The following is a 25,906-nucleotide window of genomic DNA, read 5'->3' on the forward strand; positions in this document are numbered from 1 at the left end:
TTTAAGAAGAAGAAAGAAGTAGTATCTGTCTAAAATCATAAAGATGTTCAACATTGTTTTTTGAACCTCCATTGTATAACTTGTCCTTTTAACTGTTCAGTCTCCTATCATTTATGTAGAAAACTGCAACAAATGGCTGCTTATATCTTTAAAGGCTATATTTGCAGTTTATTTTCGTCTTTCCACTGACAATGTCACAATAAAATTGTAAACACAATTATAAATAGAAAAAAAGGAAAGTTCAAACCCTTGTCTTACAAAAAAAAATAATCTACGAAATAAGGACTTCCATTTAGTTTTTTTAGTTTTGATCTTTTTTTAAAAAAAAATATATATAATCCTGTTGAGTTGGCTGAAGGGTATTGTAAATCAAAGTGACTATTTATTGCAATGGGAATAAGGGATAGGTTGGATAAAAAAATAAAAAGGGAAGAAAAGAAACTAAGATATGAAACATCAAAGACAGTGTAAGATAAACATCACAAAAATTCATTTGCAGTAGTGAATTATAAAACTGGAAACAAGGAAAAGTTTTTGAACAGTTATTCTGTAAACTTATTTTCATCGTAATATGTGTAAAATGCAAATTTTAATGATTATATAAAGTGGTTTTGGTATGATTTATGTAATTCAAACCATGTAATATAGTTTTCGTGGGATATTGTCTGAATACCAATGTGGATATTTCCTTTAAATGTTTTTAACTTGGTGTTTTCAGAATATCTGAGTTTTTCTAGTAGTTATTTTAAAAATATATCTTATTTTAAATATTAGCAAAGGCAGATTTCAGACTGAAGGAGAAATTAAGACAATAAGCCTATACAACTTAATTTTCTTTCGTTGGGATAGGTCTTTTCTGGAGTCATGGTATTGTCTAATCCTACAGAATGCAATACAAAGGCAACTGATAGTTTAATTTTCTTTCTTCTCAGTTTTAGGTTATTCAGCATATATCCTTTTTTTTAACTTCTGTGGTCAAGCTGTATGAACCTCTCATGCAGATGAGATGGAAATTTCCACAAAACCCCATACACATGCAGTCATCTCCTCACAATGATGCAGCACTGCTGAGAATGTACTCAGTTTTCTGCTCAGGTTTATTTTCAGATTTACGTTGTTGTTGTGTTACCTTTGCAAATATTTTTTCAAAACTACACAAATGTTCATTAAGTTCAAAAAGCCAAAGATTTAAGGCCGGAATATTCTGACTCATTACATAACACAAGCCATAAAATATCACATTTTTATTTTTGAGTTAAGTTTATGAGTTCTTTCAGCTATTGCATATCTTTTAGAAAACTCTCACATGGGGACTTGTAAACATGTAATCTGTATCACCGCATCCCAAAGGAAATTGCTCTAATAAGTTCAGTTGTTTTCACTAGTTTAAGAAATGTGTTTTATTTGTTTTCTGATTGTTTTGGTTTAGAGTCTGGCTAGCAGACCTCCCTCTGCTGTTTTTCTTATCACTGAAAGAGTTTTCTACCAAAAGTTTTATCCTTGTTTAAATTTTCATTAGACTTAACCTTCTATCCTATCGACGAAGTAGATTGAAGCTCTTCAGTCTCTCACTATAAAGCACTCTTCCCAGACTCAGTCATTTCTGTAGCTCTGCCCTGGGTTTTTAACATTTCCTTTGAAGAGTGGACACTGGAACTGCACAGCGGTGTTGAAGTAACTGCTTTCCTTATGCCATTGACTGAAGTGATATCACAGCTCTCAGCCTGCTTGATACTGCCTGCTTACGCTTCGGCTGAAGGAATGAACTCCTCAGGAGTGCATGAGTCTATTTCTCCATCAGAATTAATATAATGCAGTAAAGATTGGCCAAAATAGTAGCCACTGAAGTCCTTTTCAATTTGGAGTTTTCAAACATGATTTAGAAAGGACTCTTTACCTTTAATTATTTATTTTAGAATGATGATTTACTGGAAGCACCTTCCATAGCAACATCCTTTCTTTTCCCATCTGTTCTTTTGGAAGACAAGGAAAACAGGATACCTCAGAATAAGAAAGCAGTGGCATTCACAGAGGATGAGAGTTGCACTCTAATTAGTGTCCCCTCTTTGGGAGCGCATCCATGATTCACAGATATAGCAGAGGGAGGCACAGTGAGAGGGGAACCTCTGGCCTTGAGCGGAATGGGAGAGAGGAGGAGGAGGAAGAGAAGGAGCTGGCATCCATGTGGAAACAGGGAAATGGCAGCACAGGGGGTGGAGTTTTCTGAAGGTGGAATTTAACAGGTTTTTGAATAAGATCATCCATGTTGGTGGGTGCTTGTCCTGGATAACTCTGCACATTGTCTGAAATCTTGCCCAGTGTAGCTGATGCTTGATTTCTGAGTAAAAGTTTAAAGGAAAAAACCTTTGTTTTCTTTGTTTGCCTCTGAGAGAAGGAATCTAACTCTTGGAACACAGAACAGACATTATCATGAAGGGGTTATCTCCCTCACCTAATGACTCTTATTCTTCCCCCCCCCCCCCCCCCCCCCAACCTGTGCTAATGGAAAGATCCTTTCCACTTTCCCAGAATCAAAACTTAAAAGAGATGCTGTGATGTTTTGGCTGTTCATTTGGAATCTTCTCAATTGGTTTTGGTTTGTGATCTTGTTTGTTTGGGTTTTTTTTTGTTTTTCTTTCTTCAGAACCAGGCCAAAAATGAAAATGAAGAAACAGGCTGAGGATACACTTCAATTTGTGTTGTTTTTTCCTTTCTGTTCTTTAGCAGTTGCTAAAAGAATTTGCCTCAGTATTCCCATGACACTCTTCAGTGTCCAGTTCTTTCATTTTCACAATCAACCTTGGTATCTCCACATCTTTTTAGCCCATGGGACTATGCACTTCAGTAAATCCATTGCAAATTTCAGATGATTCATTCTCCTCTCTTCTAAGTAGGTTTTTTTTACTCACTGCCTCTTCAAATTGTTATCAGCATACTGCAAAGTTCAAGAAGCATTTTTTTTTCCCTGGTATGTTTATCCTCAATTAACTAGTCTATATTCATTCTAATATTCCTCCTTTGGCTTCTGCACTTCAATTGTACCATATTTGCTCAGGGGAAATATTTTTATTGCTTGTTATTTAGTGCTATAGCAATGGAGTCCTATTACCCCTACCTGCCTCTCATACTTCAGAGAAGATTTAAACAGATACTAATTTTTTTGATAGGACTTTTACTAATTGGGGCTGGGAAAGACTACTTATATACACATAGGTAAACCTCTTAACGTTGTAGAATCAATAAATTTATCATTGATCACTTCAGATGAAAATGAATGCTCTATAAGAAGAGAGTGGGGACTTATTTCACTCATTAAAATAAATTTAATTTATATGTTTCAATCTGTGAAATATAAAATAGAAAAAATAAGATTATATAAATTCATGTATCATTCATATGATCCCATTTTACTTGCATGAAATAAAAGGATATGGGAGTTACCATTATAATATAGCCAGAAATTGCAGAAACTGGTATTTTTAGTATTAGACTCTTTCTACATAAGAAAGGAGAAAAAAAAAAATAGATCCTACTCTATAAAGAATTTAATCAGTGACCTAACTCCCAAGAGAATTGCTTCCAACTCTCTCTTTTTCTGGTGTTAAAGTACATTTTACTGGTCATTCATTCCACTCTTTTGAGCAAAAGAGCTGTGTTCATACAAACACTGAATACTTGTTTCTAGGGGAAAAAAAAAAGAATTCTTTCTCATGCAAACAGTAGAGAGTGTAATAGAGCCTGGGAGGTGGCTGGGACGTGAGGTTTCAAATACTGTCACTAGATACGCACAGCAGTGTTTCTGGGGACATGTCAAAAGAAATGAAGTGTGAAACTGTATCTGCAACCTCTTGCCAGAAGGTTTTGAAATAAGGGTATTTCCAGCAGTTTACATGGCTGTCTCATTCCCTGAAGTTTACAGCTATATTGTCTGCGCTGCTGTAGAAGTCATTGTAGTTATATGTCAAAAGATGCATCTAAATAAATATTCAGGGTGAGAAGCAAGAACGTGCAGATGAAATCTGTTAATGTACTGAATGACCAAGAGCAACCTCATGATAGTGAGAGGAATAATTATATGAGTGAATGAAGAGATATGACGAAATACCTGAACTGGAATGAACCTCTTTTTTTGCTAAAATGAGGAGAATGAGATGATAAAATAACAAAGATGTCTTAAGATGAAAAAAAATCACTCAGTGTTATGTGGCCTTCCAAAGATTTCCTGCTGGCATTCTTAAGTGGTCTCTCAGAGATCTGGGTCACATTCTCCTGACAAGAAGTCTCTCACCTCCCCATCCCTCGAAGTTATTAATCATATTAACCAAATATATTTCAAAGATGCAGAAGTACTAGAACATATTATGGAGTATCAAAGAACTGTGATTATCAGGATGATTAAACTTAAACCTTAAAACAACTAAAAGTGGCATAAACTATACTGAATGAATGAGCTAGTAGAATGAGAAATGTTGTCTTTATGTGGTCATTTTATGATCAATTTTAGTATGTGAAAGTTATTTTAAAGCTTTAAAGAGGCAGAGCTTGATGTGTTATTCCCCAGGAATAAAAACCTGGAATTCTACCTGGAGTGAGGAGCAGAATGAAAGATAAAGATAAAAAACTCCATATGTTAATCTGAAAACCTGCCATTGGTTCATCTAGAGTTAAGACAGACTTTCCATACCTTTATAGTAAAACTTCACATGGTTAAATTGTTCTCATGAACTCAGATTTAATTTTTTCTCAGGAATTGGAATATATAAAAGTAATGTGAATTTACTAGTTATATTTTTAATGTTATATTTTCTTTTTGCTGCATTGTAGTAATGTAATCTTTTCTTAAGGAAAGGGTTCTGTTTTCCCCTCTCCAGCTATTCCACAAGAATAGAAAAAAGATAAGTCAGTAATTACGTTAAAATCTTGTCTTTAATGATTGATGGATATTTGGATGGCCAGCAGTAACATATTATCCTATCCTTTCTGGCACGACATCTTGTCCTCTTCTAAGCCATTGCTTTATTTAAAGTAACTGAAATTAGCACAGTGTCTGCTTCTGTGAACTATGTTAAGGTGTGCAGATTTGCCAGCACCCAGAAAAGGCACCGGCACCTGCATGGTGCCGCTCAGCCAGAGATGTTCTTCACAGCCTTTTCCAATGATAAAATTTTTCCCAGTGACATTCAGAATTGCCTAATTCCTTTTCAGTAAATTAGAAGACATTAGCTAAGGAATTAAGTTAATTAGGGTGGGAAAAAGTAGACCTCTTCATTCAAACGTTAACCTTAGGGTATATTGGACTTCCTAACTGGCCTTCATATTAATGGCTGTAACGAGTAGATGAAAGCTTGTCAGATTTTGAGGGAGTTGTTTTGAAGAGTCCCACAATCAAATCTCAATTTAAATTTTTTTGGGCTTATAGCTCTCATTTCATTTACACATATATTTATGTAAAGTATGCAAATAAAATATGCAAATAAAAGCCCCTAGTGTCACCAAAGTAAACTGAGAACCCTGAATGCTTCTTGCTTTTGGATGTGAAGTTTTTGTTTCCCTTGTCCAAGCACTTAGGTATCTCTGAGTGTAGATTTCAAAATAACTTTCTAGTTAGTTGTGACTGGAATTTTTTGGAGACTTATTCTGCTGCCAAATGGGATGGTTGTGACTCGTAAACAAAGGACTCTCTTACTGTACTCGACTTCTTTTCTTCAAATACCAGTATTTTATTTAAACTTCTGTGGGACACATTAATGGAGTCAGAAAAGTCTTTGTAGCAATGTGCTCCATTTTCCCATTATCCTTTTCTATAGCTGAGTTTTTAATGAGGAGATGCTATTTTCCTAAACCTGTAAATATTTCTCTTTGCTCTATAGAAATATGGTGTAAAGAGAAGCAGAAAAGCTATTGTTACAGATGGTTGTTAATTTTCAAATGGAGTGCTTCAGTGAAACCTGGGTAATTGCTCTTGTGTCTGGGCACATATGAAACAAATCATCGGCATGCTTGTCGAGAGCAGGTTTACTGTGCCTTCACAAAGGCCATGTATTCAGGCATGGGCACAAGCTGTTAAAATATCACTTTTGTTGTTTGGAGAGGAGGGTCGTGCAGGAGGATTGGTTAAAAAGGAGTGAAACTTTCTGCTTGTTTTCTGTTGCAGTTTTAAGAAAGAAGGGCTTCAAATCTGGGAAGGTGGGAATATGTTCTACGTGTTTTAGGTGTTTATCTTGGTTATCATCATAGGAATAAATCACAGTGTGTAGTAGCTATGTGGACTTATTCATATGTTGAGAGATTTTGTATGCGGGAGGAGACTTAGCTTGAGTTTCCTCACACAAAGCTAAACACACTCAAATGTTTGTAGAACTAAGGCCTAAACCATGTCATTTTTCAGTCTGTTAAAATGTGTTACTTTTGTTTACAGTATGATGAGTGGAGAATCTTTTGGCACTAATCTTGGTACAATGTACCACTCAGTGCTACCAGTTGTCTTTTCAGTAATCATTACTCATTCTCCAAAAGCATGGAGCTAACAGAGGGATGCCTGAGGAGATTTTAGCTGATGACAAAGATTCATGTTTTTATTCTCTAGCATGTTGTTAGTTTGTGGTTTGGTTTTTTTTCCTCCTCTGGGATCAGAGTCATGTTGTTAGAGAATGGAATACTTGTATTTGTCATCATACTGAAAGTAGTTTGTCATAATGCAAATGAATAATTGGCAGTTGATTTTTTTCATGTTTGCTTGTTATTGGCATATTCCTACAAGAGGGATTAATTGATGGTCATTATGTGTGACATGAACTTAGTTTTTGTTTTCAACACCCTCCTGCTCCCGCCAAGAGATTTGTTATCTCAGTAGGGATCCTTCTCATCTTGCTTTTAACAGAGAACACTGGCGAACAGAGGAGTCTAGAATTGATTTTTGTATCCTTTAGCACTTTTGTACAGAGTTTCATGGAGGTTGTATCCCAAATATCCTACTTTAAAAAAGTAGGAAATTAAAGAAGGATACATAATTTTTCTCATTTTCTGAATTCAGTGTCTATATGAAAATACACTTTGTGAGTGAAACAGCTAGCAAGGAAATTAAACTTCAGATACACCATCCTCATTAGAGCCTGATGGACATCATTTAAGTAAAATAAAGATTGACCAGAGGGTGGTTCTTCCTGGGTTCTGATCATATTCTGCAAAATATGCACACGGTTGTCCTTAGCTTGCCAAGTAGTTCAGGATGGGCTTGCCAGGGCAGGTGAGCTCTGTGCAGCTCAGGCTTCACGTGAGCTGGCGTCCATATGGTGCCTGTGGTGTAGTGACACAGAGCCTTACTGATAATTGCAGTCTGACGCTGACTCGATCAGAGCGCTCTGTACTAATGGTGATCAGGCTCGAGACAGTACAGATTCAGTGCCCCTGTACCACCTTGTACTGAATTCTCTGAAAAGCAAGCAATGGAGTGACTGGCATCCGCCAAAGCATAGAAGATCAGAGATAGTGCAAAATTAACATCAGTAAGGACTTGGTTGTCCAAATTCTGAGGCTGGTTGAGAAATAGTAACCTTAAAGAGAATTCCATTTTCCTCAGTGAAGAGGACTCCATCCCTAGATGGTGCCAACAACATGAGAGCTGGCAGCTTTGACAGCCTTTCTGCTACTTGTGTGCTCAGGGCACCTGACTTTTACTTGAACCTACAGAAATGCTCCAATGGTAGAAAGTTTCTTCAATAGAGTTGAATTATTATTTGCTGACATATAGTTAAGTAGGTATAACAGCAACTAGCTCCTGTACTGTGTATTTATAGTGTATACTTTATTATACTGTACAGGTGTTTATAAAGTACATTGAGATCCTTAGCTGAAAGGTGTTGTATAAATGCAAGCAATAATTATTGTTACCCATATAAAAGAATAAGGTCTTCCTGCCAGTAGCCTTTCCTCAAGGGGGAATTTAATTTCTTTATCTGCAGTAATTTTATTGCAGTCTCTCTAGAGATTGGAATGTGCAGTATTTAAAGTTGATTTAAACAAGAGGGAGACTCAGTCTGAAATCCATTAAAACTAAAAGGATGTGCTTCTGCCTTCTCTTTGCCGGACGCTTAGCTATACAGATATAGTGAATTAATCTCATTGAAATTCTGAAGTGACTTCTGGTTTTCACTGAGTGTGAAAAGATATCTTTTGCCTCTGTATTTCAGGCATTCCCTTCACATGTTTGGTTTGTTTCAGGATGCACCTAATTGCGTTTGCTTGTCCTTAGTTTGGGGTTACCAGTCTTATTTCTGAAGAACATACTTTGTGTGTCAAAGTATGATAACCAAACTTACAATACAGTAATAGCACTTGTGTTAACGCAAACAGACTTAAAGTCCCAACATACTAAATGGACACTGTTAATCCAGATGTTCATGTAAAATAATATGGCTTCAGGAAGGTGCATCTCAGCCCTCCAAAAGAAGGATCTATTTCCTTTACATACTGGTTGATGGATGTTTAGAATTGCTTATACTCAGCCATAACAAATATTAGGCTCAGTAATTTAATAATTAAAATTAATTTAGTTGAAATAAATATTTTGTTTAAACTTCTGATATATGTAAGCAAAATCATAGTTTCTGTCAATACATCTATTTTTGTATCATAAGAAGAGGCACCAATAACATTGCATAGTGCCTTTAAAAGTATTTTAATGTATTAACAGCAATAGTGAGATGAGAAGCTGTTACAGCTCATTTGAGTAGTTTACCATTGGGCAAACAGTTGGCAATTATTGCACTTGGAAGAATTAAATGGATGATTTGAATGGAAATGCTAGTTCTTCAGTGAATTCCCTTTTTACATCAATTGTAGCATATGTCCACATTTTTTCTAACAGTAATGAATTTCCTGAGGTGGTTTCCCTTGTGCTTTTGAATGCTAAGTGTTAAAATCCAGCAGGAGAGACCTGTAGTTGACCTTTCATGCTAAATGCTAAAAAGGCTGTTGTAGCCTTTAAAAGGCTTTTGTGTTTCTGGGACTCCTGGGAAGCTCCAGTTACCTTCAGACTGGATCAGCTGTTTCAGGTATGAAGCATCAGTTGAGCAGAGTAACTTTTTACTATTTTCAGTAGTGATGTCTGCCTTCTATGATAAGATGAGTCTGAAAACATCTGTTTGTGCATGCAACACGTCTGGCTTTATGCTGTGTTCTGTCCCTTTCCCATCTGTTCAGGAGTGAAAATCACCAATACCTGTGATTTGTCTGTACTCAAAGTCCTTTTCATATTTAAAAGCCTGATAACAAAATCCATGTAGGCAGTATAACTACCCAATAAAAAAAATTCTGCAGCCATTATACAGGTTTCAGCCTTTGATATCACAAGGGGTTCTGAGTAGACCTTTGCATTTGATTAATCCTGATGCTTGTATCAAAACACATATGGTAAAATTTTCAGTTTCTATGGAGAGGTGGTCAAATGTCAGCCTGTGATCTAGATTTAAATGGCAAATTGATGTTCCTTGTATTTTGCAAAGATTACATTTCTGATAGCCTGCTTTATTCATTCCAGAAACCTCTGATTTCTTGCTTTTCCTCCATCTCTTGAGAAGAGGCTGTACAGCTTCTAGGTCTGAACGGCATTGTGTAGTTCCTGGTTGGTCTGACACAGTGCAGGTGTTGGCGTGTTTGATTCATGTTAGTAGAACTATCCAGGAGAGAAAGGTGTAAATGAGGGAAAGGAGAGTCCAATGGGATCCTGAAAATTCCCTGGTTAAAATGCTGAAGGTGAACTGATCTTGATGCTCGTGGTGTGCATGGGCTTAAAGGGAAACTGTGGTGTTCTGTGGAGGAGAAAGCCATCAAGGGTTACAATGCAGAAATACACCTGTGTAGTGCATAGACATACATTGAGACCACACCTGCCTGAGGAATCCCCTGCACTGCAAACTGTGAATTGTCGGGAGAATGTTAGAGGGAAGCATCACTCCACGATTGCTCCTGTTTTACCCTCTGTTTATCAGAGACAGGTTATGGAGCTCGGCAGAACTTCTGGTACAGCTGTTCTTATATAAGCTGGATAATTAAAAAATCCAGTGTAATTCATGGATTTATTGTACTTGTTATTATATATACTTGCTATAATAACTGTTACCTAGTTACTGACTTCCTTCTTTTCTTTAAAAAAAAGAAAATAAAGTATAATTGAAAAAGTGTTACTTTGAGCTCTGGTGTATCTAAAAAGCATGCAAGGCGGCAAAGATTTTTTTTTTTTTTTAGCAGAAAGTTTTTGAAGTGAAACTTCCTTAGCAATGGGGTGACTAAATCACAGACATCGTTTTGCAATTGTGAGTTCTAATGTTTGTAGACAAATTGTCTGGCTGATAGCAATTATATTAGCACTGGTTGTAGTAATGTGGCAGGCAGAGACACAGGAGGAAATGTGGTAGGTGGAGAGAGTTGTTACATGCTTGGAGACAGATTGTAAAAACAGAGAAAAAGATTTTAAAAAAATAGAAAAGATACCTTAATATTGTTTCATGTTTGCACTAGAATCCAATAAACTTTTACATTCAAATATTAATGTAGTCATATCTATTGTAACAGACTTTGTTATTATACTTTCTGGTGTAATCACTCTGAACAGTTAAAATCATATTTTGAGTATTTTAGGTTGAAAATTTCAATGCTTGCTCAAAGTCTAATTTTGCTAGATAATTTGGGCAAAATAGTTCCCTTTTGGAAGCATAAATAGAAATCTTCCCTCTATTCTTTGAAGGAAGTGAATTTTGTTATTTATTAACTTAAGAATAGGAGCTACTTCTGAAGTGTGTACACTTTCAGTTTTCTAAAATACTAGAGTGTATTCAAATACTTCAAGGAGGTTGTTATCTGTAACAAGAACCCAAAGATAATATTCAAATCATTCGTTCAGAAAGTTTACAATGCAGCAGGAATCTAATCATCAGGATATACATCTCTGTTTCTTATACCACTCTTATTATCCTTTATTTCTTATGTAAACAATTTGCAGTTGCAAAAATGAGGGACAACAGCCACTGCAAAATAAAATGAATGAAACCCATGAAACAGAAGTGGTTTAGGAAACCTGGTTCAGAGTGCTTATAGGTTATCTTCCAAATCAGTGAATCCTAGAATGTGTATTTTATTCTGTCTGAAGAAATGAAATAATAAGTGGGAAGTATTTTGTCCAATTTGCAGTCAGGAGAGATAAATCTGCAATAAAGTGGAGTGTCTTTGTATTAAATGTAGGAAATAGTTGGTTTTGTCTTCCCTTGGAGCTTAAGGATAAGGAAAAATAACTTGATAGTGTTCCTAAGATGCCAGAAAAGCCAAATATCTATTTTTTCACAAGTGTATGAATACTAAAATAGTGGAACTATCCAAGTCCCCTTGACACTCTTCTCACTACTTCAAATATATCACCAAAAGAACACTCAAATAAAACTAACCCTGGGAAAATAAACTTGTGAAGCCTACAATCAGCAAATGAGAAAACTCAAAAGCTCAGTTTCCTGTGTGATCTCATTGTTTTTCACACTTATTCACTTTTCCCTCTTACAAATGTACAAGTGAAAGGGTTGATTTGAAAATAGAGCTTGGTGACAATACTCCAGTCCTCCCGGAGTTTACTTGGTGATGGATAAGAGTGAGAGAGTGTGAAATTATTTCTTGGTGCTTCTTTAGCTTTGCCTTCAGCTCCAGCTTTGTACTTCAGTTTGCTTCCAGCTTTTTTCTACCCAAAGTAAAACGTTTCCTGACCATGTGCTGCTTCTATTTCTGTCAAGTGGTGTTAGGAACTGGTGTTGAAAAGACAACATAATGCTCTCTACCTCCTGGAAATTTCTTTCTACAATGAGCCATCCTTAAAGGCCAGCTGTGCTCAACCACACAGCTGTTTCACAAAGAAATAATAGCTTAAAGCTGCTTGTGTCAAGGCCAAAAAATCCGATCCTGTAAATGTATGAAAGATGAATGCCATGGTAGACTCTGCAAACCTTTCTATATAAACAAGATTATAAATAATATAATAAAAAAGTAATTACTTGTAGATGACAATAAGCTTTACGTATAGGTAGCTAATGCCACATTTAGTACTCTTTTTTTATGTTTGTGTTCCAGTCGACCAGTGCAGTGACCAACCTAACCTCCAGCAGGAAATGATACATTCCATTATTCCTTATAGTACAATAAAGCCCTTTATTTATGGCAAGTATTAGTTTTGCAATCACAGTGACAGAATTCATATCTTAGCAGCGCAACAAGGCTTTCCTTCCCTCCTTGTAACTGTTATCCCTGAAATTTTCTCGTTCTTCTCTTGTCAGACCTGAACATATGGTGTATCTGTCAGAGTTAGGAAGAAGGCTCTCAGCCACACAGATTCTCCCTCCAGCCAGATGTAACAGAAGAGACACAAAGTTCATTAAAAGTTTGCTTCTCTTTGAAGCTCTAGTGAGTTAATTCCAACCTGATAATTTCACATGATTGTGGTTGACAGTAAAGTATTGTAAACATATCCCCTTATTATATGGTTTTACAGATCACTTTTATGAGAAATGCTCACCTGAGTGCATTTTGTACAGTGTCATTTTTCTTCTGGGATGCAGGTGTTGCATCATCTTCAAGAAACTGATGTTGTCTAAAGAGAAATTTTCAAATATTGTCCTGAAATTTTGCATCTAGCACGTGCACATCAGGTGGGCAATTAGGTTATTAAAATAGTACTATGTGATTTTTATGGTTGAATGTAGGCTATGCCTCAGGCAAAAGTAACTAATTGGAAAACTGAAGACAAGGACAGCTATAGGTTGTGTAGTTATAGCAAACTGGTCTTTCATTTGTCAGATGTTCTGGAGAGAAATGTTTGACTGTGAATGTGTTTGGATTGCTATACTTTTCCTATAAAGTATGAAATAAATGGGCACAAGTAATTATTTTATTAGTAATAACTCGGGATAACCCTCTAATGTTAGAATCTGAACTCTTTAATAAAGTCACTGTCAAGGCTACAAGAAATAGAAAGCACATGTCTTTTAACAGACAAAAGCATTTATAGAATCTTTATTTTTATTAAATTCTACGTGAATTTTATAAGACTGCTTTTAGTCTTGAAGAAAATGAAGGATTAACTGTCCTAAATTATGAGAAGTGGAAAGAAATTCATAACTGTTTCTGTGAATATTTCTGTTTGAGCTGCCATGGAACAAAGCACAGTTCTTCTTTGTTGCATGGATTTGTGATCTATGAAATGGAGGAAAAAAGACTGAGGGCATCAAACTCACTTTCTTATGTGATATGTCAGATAGACCAAAACAGCCTAATTCATTATGATTTATAAACAGATGCTCCTACATATGTACATGTGTTTGTGTATTTATGTACTGATACATTTTAAGAAATGATTGCTGTCTTGGTAATGGTTGCAGATAATTATTTGTGAAAAAAGATCCCATTATGTATGAAATTGTTAGTCAGCTCTGAAAACACTGCTCTTTAGTTACCACTTCCACCTCTGAATTCCCATCAAGCCTTCTCCTCCTCCCCAGTGTCATGTAGGAACAGGAACGTCAGCGCTCAGGAAGATACAGTCATGCAATTCTTTCTAATTGCCAACACTGAATAAATTCACATTCACTTATATCTGTGAAAAACTGACAGATTGTGCTTGTACATTTGAGCTTGGACAGTCTCTTCCATCTTAAATATTGCTTTGTTCTCAAGCTGGAAGAAGTCTGAATCCTTTCCATTTTTCAAAACAGGAAATAGCCTGTTTTCCTTGGGGGAAAAATTTGTAAGAGAATACAAAAATGCTCTTCCAAGTCCAAAGAGTCTTATCACGTGCATCAAGTATTTTGCACTGGTCTACAGCAATATTTCTAACCAGTAGTTCAGCAGGTCAGCTGAAAACATAAAGCAAAAAACCTAGAGCAATATCAGCACAGTTAATCTTTTGTAACCAGCTTTCCTTTGTGCAGTGATAACTTTAGATGCTTGCTCAAAAAGACAAGTCATTACTAAACTGTAAAAAAGGGAATTTTGTTACTGCTTGTCAAGCACTGCAATAATTTTGAAGGACTAAACATCATTAAAAGAAAAATCTTTATTTCGTGTATCACAGATCCATAAAGTGAGCATAGGTATAGTAATGAATGCTAGTTTACTGAATTTAAATTAGCAAAATCCAAACTAAGCTTGACAACTTTAATAAAATACTTTAACCTGTAAACAATAGTTGTTTGTCACTGTCATTATTTCAACACACTTGCAATATTTAACAGTTATAAAAATGCTAAAGTCTTCTGGCGTTTTCCAGAAATGCCTGCATAACAATAAACCCCTTCCTTTCCTCAATGACTCGGGATTTCAGACAATAAGTCTAGCAGGTATTTGACAGTGTGATAAAGCTGCTATAGACTTGCCTAAGCCAGCAGCAAAACCCCTATGAATGCATCTTTCCTGGTGGTGGGGCTGGCTGGAGTGATGATCCTACCAACTAAATCCAAGTTGAAAAGGCAGTAAAGAGTCTGCTGTGGTTGGCCCATCCCTAGCTTAATTTCTATTCCTTTCTGATGTTTCTCTGCAATTCAGCTGTTTTCTGAAGCTGAATTAATCACATTAACAAGCATTTCCATGTTTGGGTAAAAGTGCAAAACTACTCAAGGTTTAACTTTCAGTGCTTTTCTTTTGGACGTAGCGTTCGCTAGTTACTTTGTTGACCCTAATATATTGAACTTGTACATGAGCTAAATTCTAACTGTTGTATCCTCGCAAGGTGTTACTTGTATCAGGTTTCATACAACGTTTTTTAAGGGGAGAAAAAAAGTTGTTTACCTGTATATTCTATGGCCATGTGACATCCAGGTTGGTGGTGGTCTAAGATGGGGCAGCAAGGAACGCTACTGACTTGGATCAGACTGGTTTTCAGCCCCCTGACTTTAGCAGTGTCTGTGATATTGACACTTAGAATTTCATCAGAAGTTGGTTATTTCCAGGATTTTAAAAAAAACCAAAAAAACCCGAACAACCAAACACCAGCTGTTACAGTCTAGTTTATAGAGATCATTAGAGTTACAGTAATCTGAGGAACAGGTTTTATTGTGGGAACAATAAACGTACTCTTACACCATTCAGCTTCACCCACGAGCTGAAATTTGATGATGAAAGTGTGAGAAATGAATGTAAGAAAAGAAAGTTAAATACTTTCTTATTCAAGACGAATCATAGTGTGTTTCAGATGGAATTAAGGGCTCCTATGACATGGTACAGCTGTGATCAGGTCACTTAATTTTGAGAGCAACTTGGTTCAATGTAAGCTCTGACCTTTCACTTGCTCTAAATTTCACTACAAAATAAAAATTCAGACATTTATTATAGAGAAATGCTGAGAGTCATGAAGAGAGAGTACAGTTTGCACTAGTAGATTCATCAGGAATATAATATGTATGTTCCTCCATGTTAATGTCTTAACAAGTGTTAGGAAAACAGATGTTTTTTTTTTAAATCAGCCTGAAGTTGAGGGACAGAGCTCAAAGGAAGAGATTTTGAAGGGGCTTGGTTGCATGATTTCCCCTACCGAGAGCCAATTATTTTACGCTATGATATATCTTAATAGTGTGAGGCTTTGTGTACTGTTTCATATGTTTACAGGTTAATGGTAAACATTTGGTTAGGTAGGTTATTTATACGAGGGGAAGAGAAAAAAAAGGAGTTAAGAGGAAGGCTGTGTATATTCTGGATATTGTAATTATTTCATGGAAAAAGCAGCCATGATCATATATAAGGCAGGTTGTGGTAGGAGAGAAGTTTAGGGGTAAGTGGTGCTTATTCATCTGTTCCTGGGTTTCTACATTTGAACTCTTGATATTATGGTGGGACTGTCTTTTTGTTTGTGCAGTGTTAAGTATGGGGAGGTATCCACAGCCACCCAAGTACATGTACTGGCTCTTCCTAAGAGTCATTCAGAGACCTCCAGGGAAGGGTAATTGATGGAATTTCCCTATTGGCATTGGCTATGAAAGGGAGATGTGGAAGATGGCTGTGTGGAATATCCTTCTTCTGACAGCACTGCAGGAAAAAAAAAAGTCTTTTTCCACCTAATTAGTGATGCTTGCCTAGTTGGCGAAGGTTGATGCAGTGTGTTTGTTTTTTTTTTTTTTTTTTTTTTTTTTTTTTTTTTTTTTTTTCTTTCTCCTGTGTTACAGATATACGTGGACTGCAGGGATTTCTCGATCAGGCCTCAAGACTGGGACTTGATGTATCATTACAAAAAGTGGACAGGAACATCAGCAGAGTCTTTGCCAACCTTTTTACTACCATGAAAACAGAAGAGCTGAACCGCTATCGGGACACATTGCGAAGGGCTATTTTACTCCTAAGCCCACGGGGAGCCCAGACTTTTATTAATGAGGTCAGTGCACAGTTGTTTTTATCATCAACATTTCAGGAACATATATGATGACTTGTGTGATACCTTGCCATGTTTTCTGAAGTGTCAAATTTTGACAATGCTGGTTGGTAAATGTCAAATAAGATTGTCAGACTTTAGTGTTGGAGAATTGAAATATCAGGTACTCCATGTATGCATACTTTGGGGTTAATGCAAATGGGACAGCGTGAGCCAGATGGGCACTTTCAATATAACATTCAGCTCTGTGTGGAAATTATTTTTTTTCTGTTTGTTTTCCATACCAATACTTTTGAACTGGATTTCAACTACTGTTGACAAGTGACCAGAAAATCTACTACAGTCAATTAGAAATGAAACATAATGTGCTTGAGAGTCACCTTTACTGTGGAAATCTCCAAATTCCTGTTGAATGGGCATGTTATTGATGTTTGAAAGCTGAATCATAGAGGGGTTTATCAAGTATGAAGTAGGAATTATAAGTTTGTCTCTCTTTCTTTATGGTTCCTTGAACTCAATGAGGCTAATTAGGACAGGGAGGTAGCTGTTGGGCAAACTTGTAATTAATGTTGTGCTCTGGGCTAATTTTTGGCATTAATTAGTTTTATCCAGCTTTTTAAATATTAAATAATGAATTATTTTACAGTGCTTTATATGTCACAGTTGAGAATGAGAGTTGGATCCTTAGTATAAGTTTACATATATTCATTAACTAAGAATTTGGCAATGAAGTAGGTTTTTTAAATTTATTTTTTTTTTAACTAACCAGGGATAAGATGGAATGAAGAAATTAAAATGTGGATGAGATCTGTTTCCAATTATCAGTTTTGCTGCATCAAAGTCTGCTAAATTAAAAAAAATCCAACTTAAATTAGCTCATTAAGTTTTTTTTCATCAGATCAGCATAAGTAAATTCTCCACATTTATGTTCACTGGTGATTTTTAAATTAATAGGGTAAATTGTATCATAAATAAATGAGGCAAATGGGTAGCTTGGGAAAGACTACGTACAGGGACAAATTCTACTCGTGTTTGTGCATACACAGGGATTTTCAGTAGAGGAATGAGGGAGTACTTGCCCTCAAAGTGTAGTAAGCTATAAACAGCTCAGTCAGCGGTTTTATTTGCTTCATGGTAGGCCTCCAGCAAAAATTCAGATTGCATAGTCTTCCGGTGAGTCCTAACAGAGTGTCCAAACCAGGTATTAAAAAGAAATCAACATGTGTGTTTTATTCAGACCCATGCTGGTAGAAAGTCTGTCCCCTTTCATTGCACAAGGCTCCAGAAATGTTGGTAAGAGTTACGTGCGAGCACTGTCAGGATCACGCAGGTCTCTCAAGTGTAGCGGCTAATGTATTAAACTGTTTTACTACTCACTTCACCTTAAAGCAGTGTGTATTATAGACATTAAGGCTAATGATCTTGATATATTTCCAGATCCCTGCAGGAGTTTAACTGTGGGCAGAAATGAAAAGTAATTTATTTGGCAATCTTCCTATATTGAATCTTTATTGATTCAGAAAAGCTTTATAAAAGAAAATTTAAATCTTCGAAAGGAACTCTCAAAAGGCTTGAGATGCGAGGTGCATGGTGTAGGGAAGAATCCTTTGCTAGCAGAGGCTGGGCTTACATTTTGTGGAGAGTTATAATAACTGTGATTCCTCAATATCCCAGTCAGTAGGTGCAACTGGTTATCTGCAGCACAATTTCAGACAGTCTAGAATAACAACTTTCATCTTCAAGTAAATATGGATTGTTACATAGTTTACAGAAATACATAATTCACAATGTGCAGCAGTAAATGCCTTTGATGGATTTACATGTTCCAATGCTATAGGTACTATATAGCTATACAGTGACTAGTAGTGTTACAAACCTCACTCTGAATCTTGGAAGTTGAGGTTGTGAAAAAATTTCCCTTTTTAGTTTTTGGAAAAAAATCTAGGTCTCTAAAAAAAATGTAAGTAGTAACCTGAGAAGAAAATTCAAAGAATTCATTTTTAGATTTTGGGTATATTTATTTTCACCTTTTCTATTTTAGCTCAAGTTACGAATAAGAACTTAAGAACAAAGAGAAGAATTAGGATTTAAAGCTTTGTTTCCATAAATTTCTGGAAATGGAAGATTCCATGCAAAAAAGAGGTTCCTTATTAAGATTTTCAGTTTTGCTGAGTTGATATTTTGTAGCAGGGAAAAGAATGGCTGAAAAAACTTCAACTAGAGCTTATTAAAATCTATTGGTTAATAACACGTCTTCGTAGAAACTAGGTGTTGCACACAAACCCTGCTGTGGAATGCAGAACAAAAATTAGAGACTTTCTTGGACAGTGTCTGGATTATGAACCCTGATATGAATGGTCTTAACAAATTTTTCTTAGTACAAGTCATAGACATCAGCCATTGGAAACTGGTACAAGATTTATTTTGCCTATTTCAATATTGCAAGTGATATATTTTTCTCGCTAAAAATATGGATCCAGATTTCAGCATTGCTTATCATCTCTTAGGCGGGCCAGAGAAATCTCATCTGACTTTGGATGGACAGAGTTAGGGGACTCTGACATCTCATATGTGGAAAAACTGCCTAAATCCTAGAAGAACTCAATTTTAGGATTATTTCTTAATTTTTGTTCAGGCGTCATTTTCACTTTACTAGTTTAGCATCCTCAATGCCTCGTTCTGTCATGTGTCAAATTTACTGCAGCAGAAATTACTGACATTTTCATAAGTTTTCAAGGTTTATTATCTGACTGTAGGAATAAAGAGGGAGAGAGAAAGAAATCTTTTCAATGGTATAGGTATAAACATGGAATCAGCCTTTATTCAGAAAACAGAAGGTAATTGCGTTTATGAAATGTTAGCTACCCTAGGGTTTGCATTAAAAGGTCACTTTGGGATTAAAGCAAACCTAATCTAAAGAAAGTATGTCCCTCCTTAATCGTTTTGAGAAAACTGTTCCCTTCTCCACCTGCAAAAATCCTTGATATGTTTGGCCTAGTGCCATCGTTCAGTTTATATGCAAACCCAGTCTCAACTGTAATACGTATGCATGTAATGGCAAAAATGATTTTATATTTTGAAGACTATGTGATCTCCTTGCAAGACAACATATAGCATGAAAACAGGAAAAACTAATAACCCAGAAACGGGAAGAGGATTTATTACTTTCAGCTGTTCTGTTAGTCTCTTTGGTCCAGACCCAGGATCTGAGACTCAAACAGCTCCCTCTTTGCCACCTGCCCATAGAGACAGCCAGATTTCGTCTGCCTCTTCCACTTACCATTGAATAATTTAATTTTGTTGCAAGTAGAGATATATTTGTATGGATAGCTTTTATCATTAAGGGCTCTACACTACATAGTGACATGAATACCTGGAAAACGGTTCAAAGAGAGGTGACAAGAATGATAAAAGGATAGGAGAGCATGACCTATGAAGACAGGTCTCAGGAGTACACTATATACAGCCTTCCTAAGGGAATATAACTGACAAATACCTGAGAAGAAACATGAGAGGAGGGGGAGGAAGAATTATTTAAGATGATGATGGGTGGTCTAACAGGAAGTAATGACCTGAAGCTAAACAGGGAACACTTTCTAACAGGGAGGTCAATTAGACAATGTGAACACTTGGCAAGAGAGGTCAGCAAGACGTCATTCTTCAAGGTGTTCAAGAGCTCACTAGACAAAACGCTTGGGTAACTGAGTCTAGCAGTCTTTCCTGAACTAGTTTGAAGGATGTTCTAGATGACCCAGCGTCCTTCTGAAGGCATATCGGGAAACATTTGTTATGTGAATAATTCACACTTTGTATATTTTGTATACAACATATTTGAAGAGGAGGAAGAGATCTTGTAGTTCAGTGTTTCTCGAGTTTCCTATTGCAAATGTGCAGTAACTGTTAGCTGTGGAGAGTTTGCGTTTTTTCTTCTTCATAGCACACATACAATTTGTTTGGGATATGTGTAGGTCACATTAGTTGCTTTATAGACTTCAATCATCCTACTTTCCAGTATTAGTTCCTTTACTTTCGAAAAGCAGTAAAATGGAGGCTGTAACAGAGTTGCATGTGGTTATTGATTTGAAAAGAGAAGGAATTGTTCGCTTTACAAAACTTTTAACTCATCAGGACTTGTTTTTTGGCAGCTGCACTGAGGTGCAAAATGTTTCTGTTTAGGTGCATCTTTGAAAAGGATATCATTACTTGTGAGTCTATCTTGTCTGTAATCTAGTAAGCTTACTGCAATAAGGTTGCTAGTATATATGTGTACCACTGCAGCATGCCAGCTGAAAGCAGAGCTGTTTGCATGCCCAGTATAGTAAACAAGTTAAAAAAAACCAACCAAACAACAAATCAGAAATACTTAATAATAAAATAGAGCAGATTAATTGCATTAAAATTAATTCTAAAATCCTGTATCACTGCATCAGTTTTTTCTGAATCACTGCAATCCCAACTTGAACTGAAGCTATAAACTTCCAGAATAATACTAAGTTTGTTAAACTGCTGTAACTTATCTCTGCCCTGTTTATGCAGTCACCTCTGTGTGCTCACTGGAAAGCAAAGAGTGCTCTCTGTTTCTCTTTTACCCTAGTTATGTCAAAGGTTCTGACTTGTTCTTTTAAAAAGTATAGATATTCTGCTTTTGCTTTAGGCTTTTGCACTGATTTGTCGCCTTCTTTCATTCCTGGTCACTGAGGATGCTGAGTGCCTTACTCCCAGTTGGCACCTGTTTGTGAACAATGCTCCAGACTTCTCTTTTTCCCTTCTGCAGCTGGTGACATACTATTACTTGACTGGAGCTGCAGGAAATATTTATGGCATTTTGGACAGCCTACACCCACAAGGAATTTTATGAAATGGTTTTTCATAGGAAGCAAAGACCTTTACTTTTCAGAATTTAATAGGAAAAAAAGTTTATTACTAATTTTCTGACACTTGGCATTTCATATTGGCATACATCTCTTTTTTATTTATGTTGCAAATGTTTGGCATATTAGTCTGTATCTCTGTTTTATATACAGTATATAAACATCTTGAAATATTGATACATAATTTTGGGGAAAAAATATTATGCCTCTTCTGTTTTTAGAAGGCGATTTCTTTGTTTAAAGAGCTGGTAGTGATTTGTGAGTGCTGGTAATAGAACTGTAGAAATAATACATTCTTCTTTCAATAGTTCAAGTTAAATTATACCCGCCTTATTTTTATTTTTTTCTTCTAAATTCTCCTCTGGTTTTCTATTTCTTCCTCCGAGCTAAAATCTTGTCTGCTATTGTTGACATTTGCAATACAGTAAGACTCTTTGTGCTTAAAGAGGATAATAATTATAATTAAAACCAAAGCAAACCTCATTAAACTGCTAAAACCTAACTGAAAACAAAGCCACGAATTTTGGGATAAATTGGCTTAGAAGCAGGTTTTTTCTAGTGGGCCAAAAAAAAACCCCAAACAAAGAAGCCTCCCACATTTTGTTTCACTATGATTAATCCAAGCTATGGGATCGCTCTGCACAGATTTAACCTCAAGACTGGAGGGTTCTAACTGTCAGGAGGGGTTGTATTTGGAGGGGAGGGTGGCAGCAGCGAGTGTTGAAGGAAGAGAGGAGGTATTCATGACTTAAAAACACAGAAATGTTGTATTGGACCACATGCAGTTCAACCTCTTTAGCACTGGCTTCAATAAGATCCAGTATCAGCTTTCGCAAGACCTGAAACAGAACAACTCTCCAGTGAACACTAAAAAAACAAGGCTACCAAAAACTTAACCCCATCTTCACCTCTTCCTTCATGGCTGTTTTTTCCAAATAATTTTACTTCAGATTGTTCAACTGACTCCTGGAATGCTGTGCAATTTAAAGATAAAGATTTTTATATATATATATATATATATGTATGTATACACACACATATTTTTAATGTAGTGGAAAGATAAATGCTCTGGCATGTCTGTGGTCATTATAATACATAAATATATGCAAAATGTTTCTCAAAAATACTGCAAATCTGCAGATGACTTTATCATTCACAGCAAGGATAATTTTCTGCAATTTAGGTATAATTTGCCAGAAAGTAGAGATTACTAATTAATTATGGATGATTAATTTTAAAATATGCTCCTGCATTTGCATTTCATCACTACACCAGTGTTTGCCTATTGTAAGACACTAGGAGAAGCAGTACAGGTACATGAGAAAATGTGTTTGCCTTATAAAAATCAGAAAAAAGTAGTAGCCATACAAAAACTACTTGCCATCTTCCAGTTTTTCTTTTTCATTCAAACTCAGTGAATTGCTCAGCTTACTATGCAAGGGCAATTTGACGTTGAAGATTATAAAATACATACTGCAATTATTATATATTGATTTTTGAACCTTCAACACCAGTGTGTACACACTATAGCTAGAGGTTGACTTTTTTCGTGGACATGTCTGAAGCAATCCTAAGCACAAGGATTTACTTGCAGTACAGGGTTTTGCACAGTCAGTCAATCATCTCTCCCCTAAAATGCATTTCTAGACCTCGTGTTCTGGATTAAGAAAATCACTGAATCATTTCATTAGTTGTTTTGGAGATTATAGAGAAAGGCCATTTATCCTTAGAAGGGATGAGTAATAATTGCTAATAATAATTTGCACCTGCTTTGCATCTTTTCACAGGAGGTTTTTAATCACTTTCAGTAGGTGAAATAAAATCATATTTACCCAAGACTTATTTTTAGTTTCAAACTAATTTGGAAAATGATTGAAGCCTTCATTAATTGCTTGGAGCATACAGTATAGTGCTGTCTATGTGTGAGATAAAAGCTTGGGCAAGATTTACTTTGGTTTGAGAAGATTAATCCCAAGCAAGGTGTCCTAGGACTGATGCTCTGTTTCTCTTAAAGCTATTTCCATGCCGGGCAGGCAGTGCACAGCGTAGGTGAAAGAGTTAGTGTTGTTGATGCAGCGGTGCCCAGTGTGTAGGAGGCAACACTGAATATTATGCCCATTTCTTCACAGTTCAAAGTGTAGAGCTTCAAAAAAAATCCAAAATACAGACTCATGGAAGCTCTCATATAAGGGAAGAAATATTTGGGAACCTTGTTCGTCAAGGACAAGCAGTTTAGGTCTGATTAAATTAAGCTTATAACTTGAGACAGTGTGGTAGCTGTGCAATAAGACTGTCTTTTCCTCGGGCAAAGAGTGTTCTGTGTCAAACGAATAGAGCAGTATATCATCAGCATAAAGCATGATGTGTCAGTTCCTTCATTTACCTTTGTGTCTTGGAGGGCGACAAATACCTTAAAAATTAGGAAGGATTTAAGAATTGTTTCGAAAAGAGAGTACAGTCTAATGCTAATAATTATTTTTCCTACTGGTGCTATTTTAACTTGTATGCTTGTTATACCAACTGTCTAGTTATGAACTGGGATATTGTTTTACTAGGTGCTGTATGAATATGTGTCCCCAAAGAATTTACAGAGGTGACAGATAGAGGTATCTGGGCAATAAAAGGGATTGATGATGAATGTTGTTCAATGACAGAAATAGTGTCTTTATACCGGGATCTTGGAAATTAGCATTTTGAGAAAAAAGATATAAGGGATTTTAATATATTTGTGGAAATTTTTTTTATAAATCGGGGTAGGTGAAGAAGGTTGATACCAAGGCCAATATCCTGGTGATGAATTAGAAGCAACCTGGAAGACTGGAATAAGAAGTGTATGGTGTTGGAAATGAAAGTAGTTAGCATATCTTTGATGTGAGAGATAACAAGGAAGCTATTGAAGCAATTTGAAGAGATGGGTGAAATGATCAAAGCAAGGGGTTATAGATCCTCTTTGTAGCAGAAGTTTCAGCAAGATATGAGAGGAACTTGCAATTCTTAAGGTCAGAAAGATGAACTTTGTAGTAATCAATATGTAATGTCATCAGAGCTGGGAAAGGAGTTTTAACATTACAGATGGGTAAAAAGAACTGTTTATTAGAAAGGTTATGTCTAATGAATCTGCAAGATTTTGGGCTTATTCTGTATGAGAGGCTTTGAGAGAAGTAAGAGTCAAAGTCGACACTTGGATTGCAGCCCAAATTGGCAGGTCTGATGTTCTGGCTGTCCATTTTGACTGAGAAAAAGGATTTCCTTTCCCTGAAGGCAGAAAGTTGAGACATCTCATTATCTATGTGAATCTTATGAGGGTATCCAGAAACCAGGCTAACAATTTAGACTGAACAGAATATGAAGAATACATCATGGGGAAGTAGATCAAGGCTCATCAGCATGTGAGAATGGCAGTGGATTTTTCACTTATTTGCTTGCTGGATTAAGTTAGTCTAAGGAGAGGATATTACAAAGTGAATAGGTGTGGGACCTTCCCCAGGATCTTGAAGAATCTAAAAAAACATCCCTTGGAGATGCTGTGCTGAAGGAGTAGCATAGGAGGAAACCCAGGAGAGAAGTGCTGGGTGATGAGATTTATCAAGAACAAACATCTGGTAGGTCAAAGAGAAGAGAGTAACAATTTTAGAGTTTGGCTTAGAAAAGTGTATGAATTACATCAGTAGGAACAGTTTCAGTCAAGTACAGAAGGCAGAAACCATGATGGAGAGAATCTAGACTGACACCAGAAGAGAAGGCTCAAGGCAGCGCATGTGAACCACGTGTTAAAGGGGCTGCAGGTGGAAGGGAAAGGGAGAACAGGGTGATGGGTGTAGAGCCATAAAGTGTATGAGAAAAGAGGGGACTGAAATATTTTCTGGCCTCAGGGAAGAGAAACACAGTAAGAATCATAGAATATCTCAAGTTGAAAGGGATCCATAAGGGTCATAAAGTTTGATTCCCTGCTTCTTGCAGGACTACCTGAAGCTAAATGATATAACTAAGAGTATCATCTAGATGCTTCTTGAACTCTAACAGGGTTGATGCTGTGGCCACTCCCCTGAGAAGCCTGTTATAATGACTGATCACCCTCTCAGTGAAGAACCTTTTCCTAATATCTGATCTGAACTTCCCCTGACAGAGCTTCATTCCAATTCCTCGCGTCCAATCACTAATTGACAGAGAGAGGAGATCAGTACCTCCCCCTCCACTGCCCACCTTGAGGAAGTTGTAGGCTGCAATGAGGTTCACCCCTCAGCCTTCTCTTATCCAGGCTTAACAAGCTGAGTGACCTCAACCACTCCTTGTTAAGTCTTGCCCTTGAGACCTTTCACAATCTTGATTGCTCTCCTCTAATAGTTTGATGTCCTTCTTATATTGACGCACCCAAAGCTGCACACAGAACTTGAGGTGGGGCCACACCAATGCAGTGTAGAGTGGGGTGATCACCTCCCTTGACCAGCTAGCTATGCTATGCTTGATGCACCCCAGGACACGGTTGGCCCTTTTTACTGCCAGAGCACACTGTTGACTCATTCAACCTGCCATCAACCCAAACCCTCAGATCTCTTTCTGTAGGACTTCTTTCCAGTCTTCAGTCTCATCCTTATCCTAGATGGAGATTCCTGCACTTGTTCTTCTTAAATTTCTTGCAGTTGGA

The 25,906-nt window shown here is 36.6% G+C and overlaps 1 protein-coding gene across 3 annotated transcripts in view; it reads left to right on the forward strand.

The window, feature by feature from the left end:
• The window catches only part of GRID1 (glutamate ionotropic receptor delta type subunit 1), a 540,304-nt gene that overhangs the window by 284,896 nt on the left and 229,502 nt on the right, over positions 1-25,906 (forward strand). For all 3 annotated transcript variants that reach the window (XM_074154637.1, XM_074154638.1, XM_074154640.1), the window contains exon 4: positions 16,188-16,393. In XM_074154637.1, coding sequence (XP_074010738.1) covers positions 16,188-16,393 — 206 coding nt within the window. The remainder of the gene's footprint in view (positions 1-16,187; positions 16,394-25,906) is intronic.

Source organism: Numenius arquata, chromosome 10, assembly GCF_964106895.1.
Source record: "Numenius arquata chromosome 10, bNumArq3.hap1.1, whole genome shotgun sequence".
Lineage (NCBI taxonomy): Eukaryota > Metazoa > Chordata > Aves > Charadriiformes > Scolopacidae > Numenius > Numenius arquata.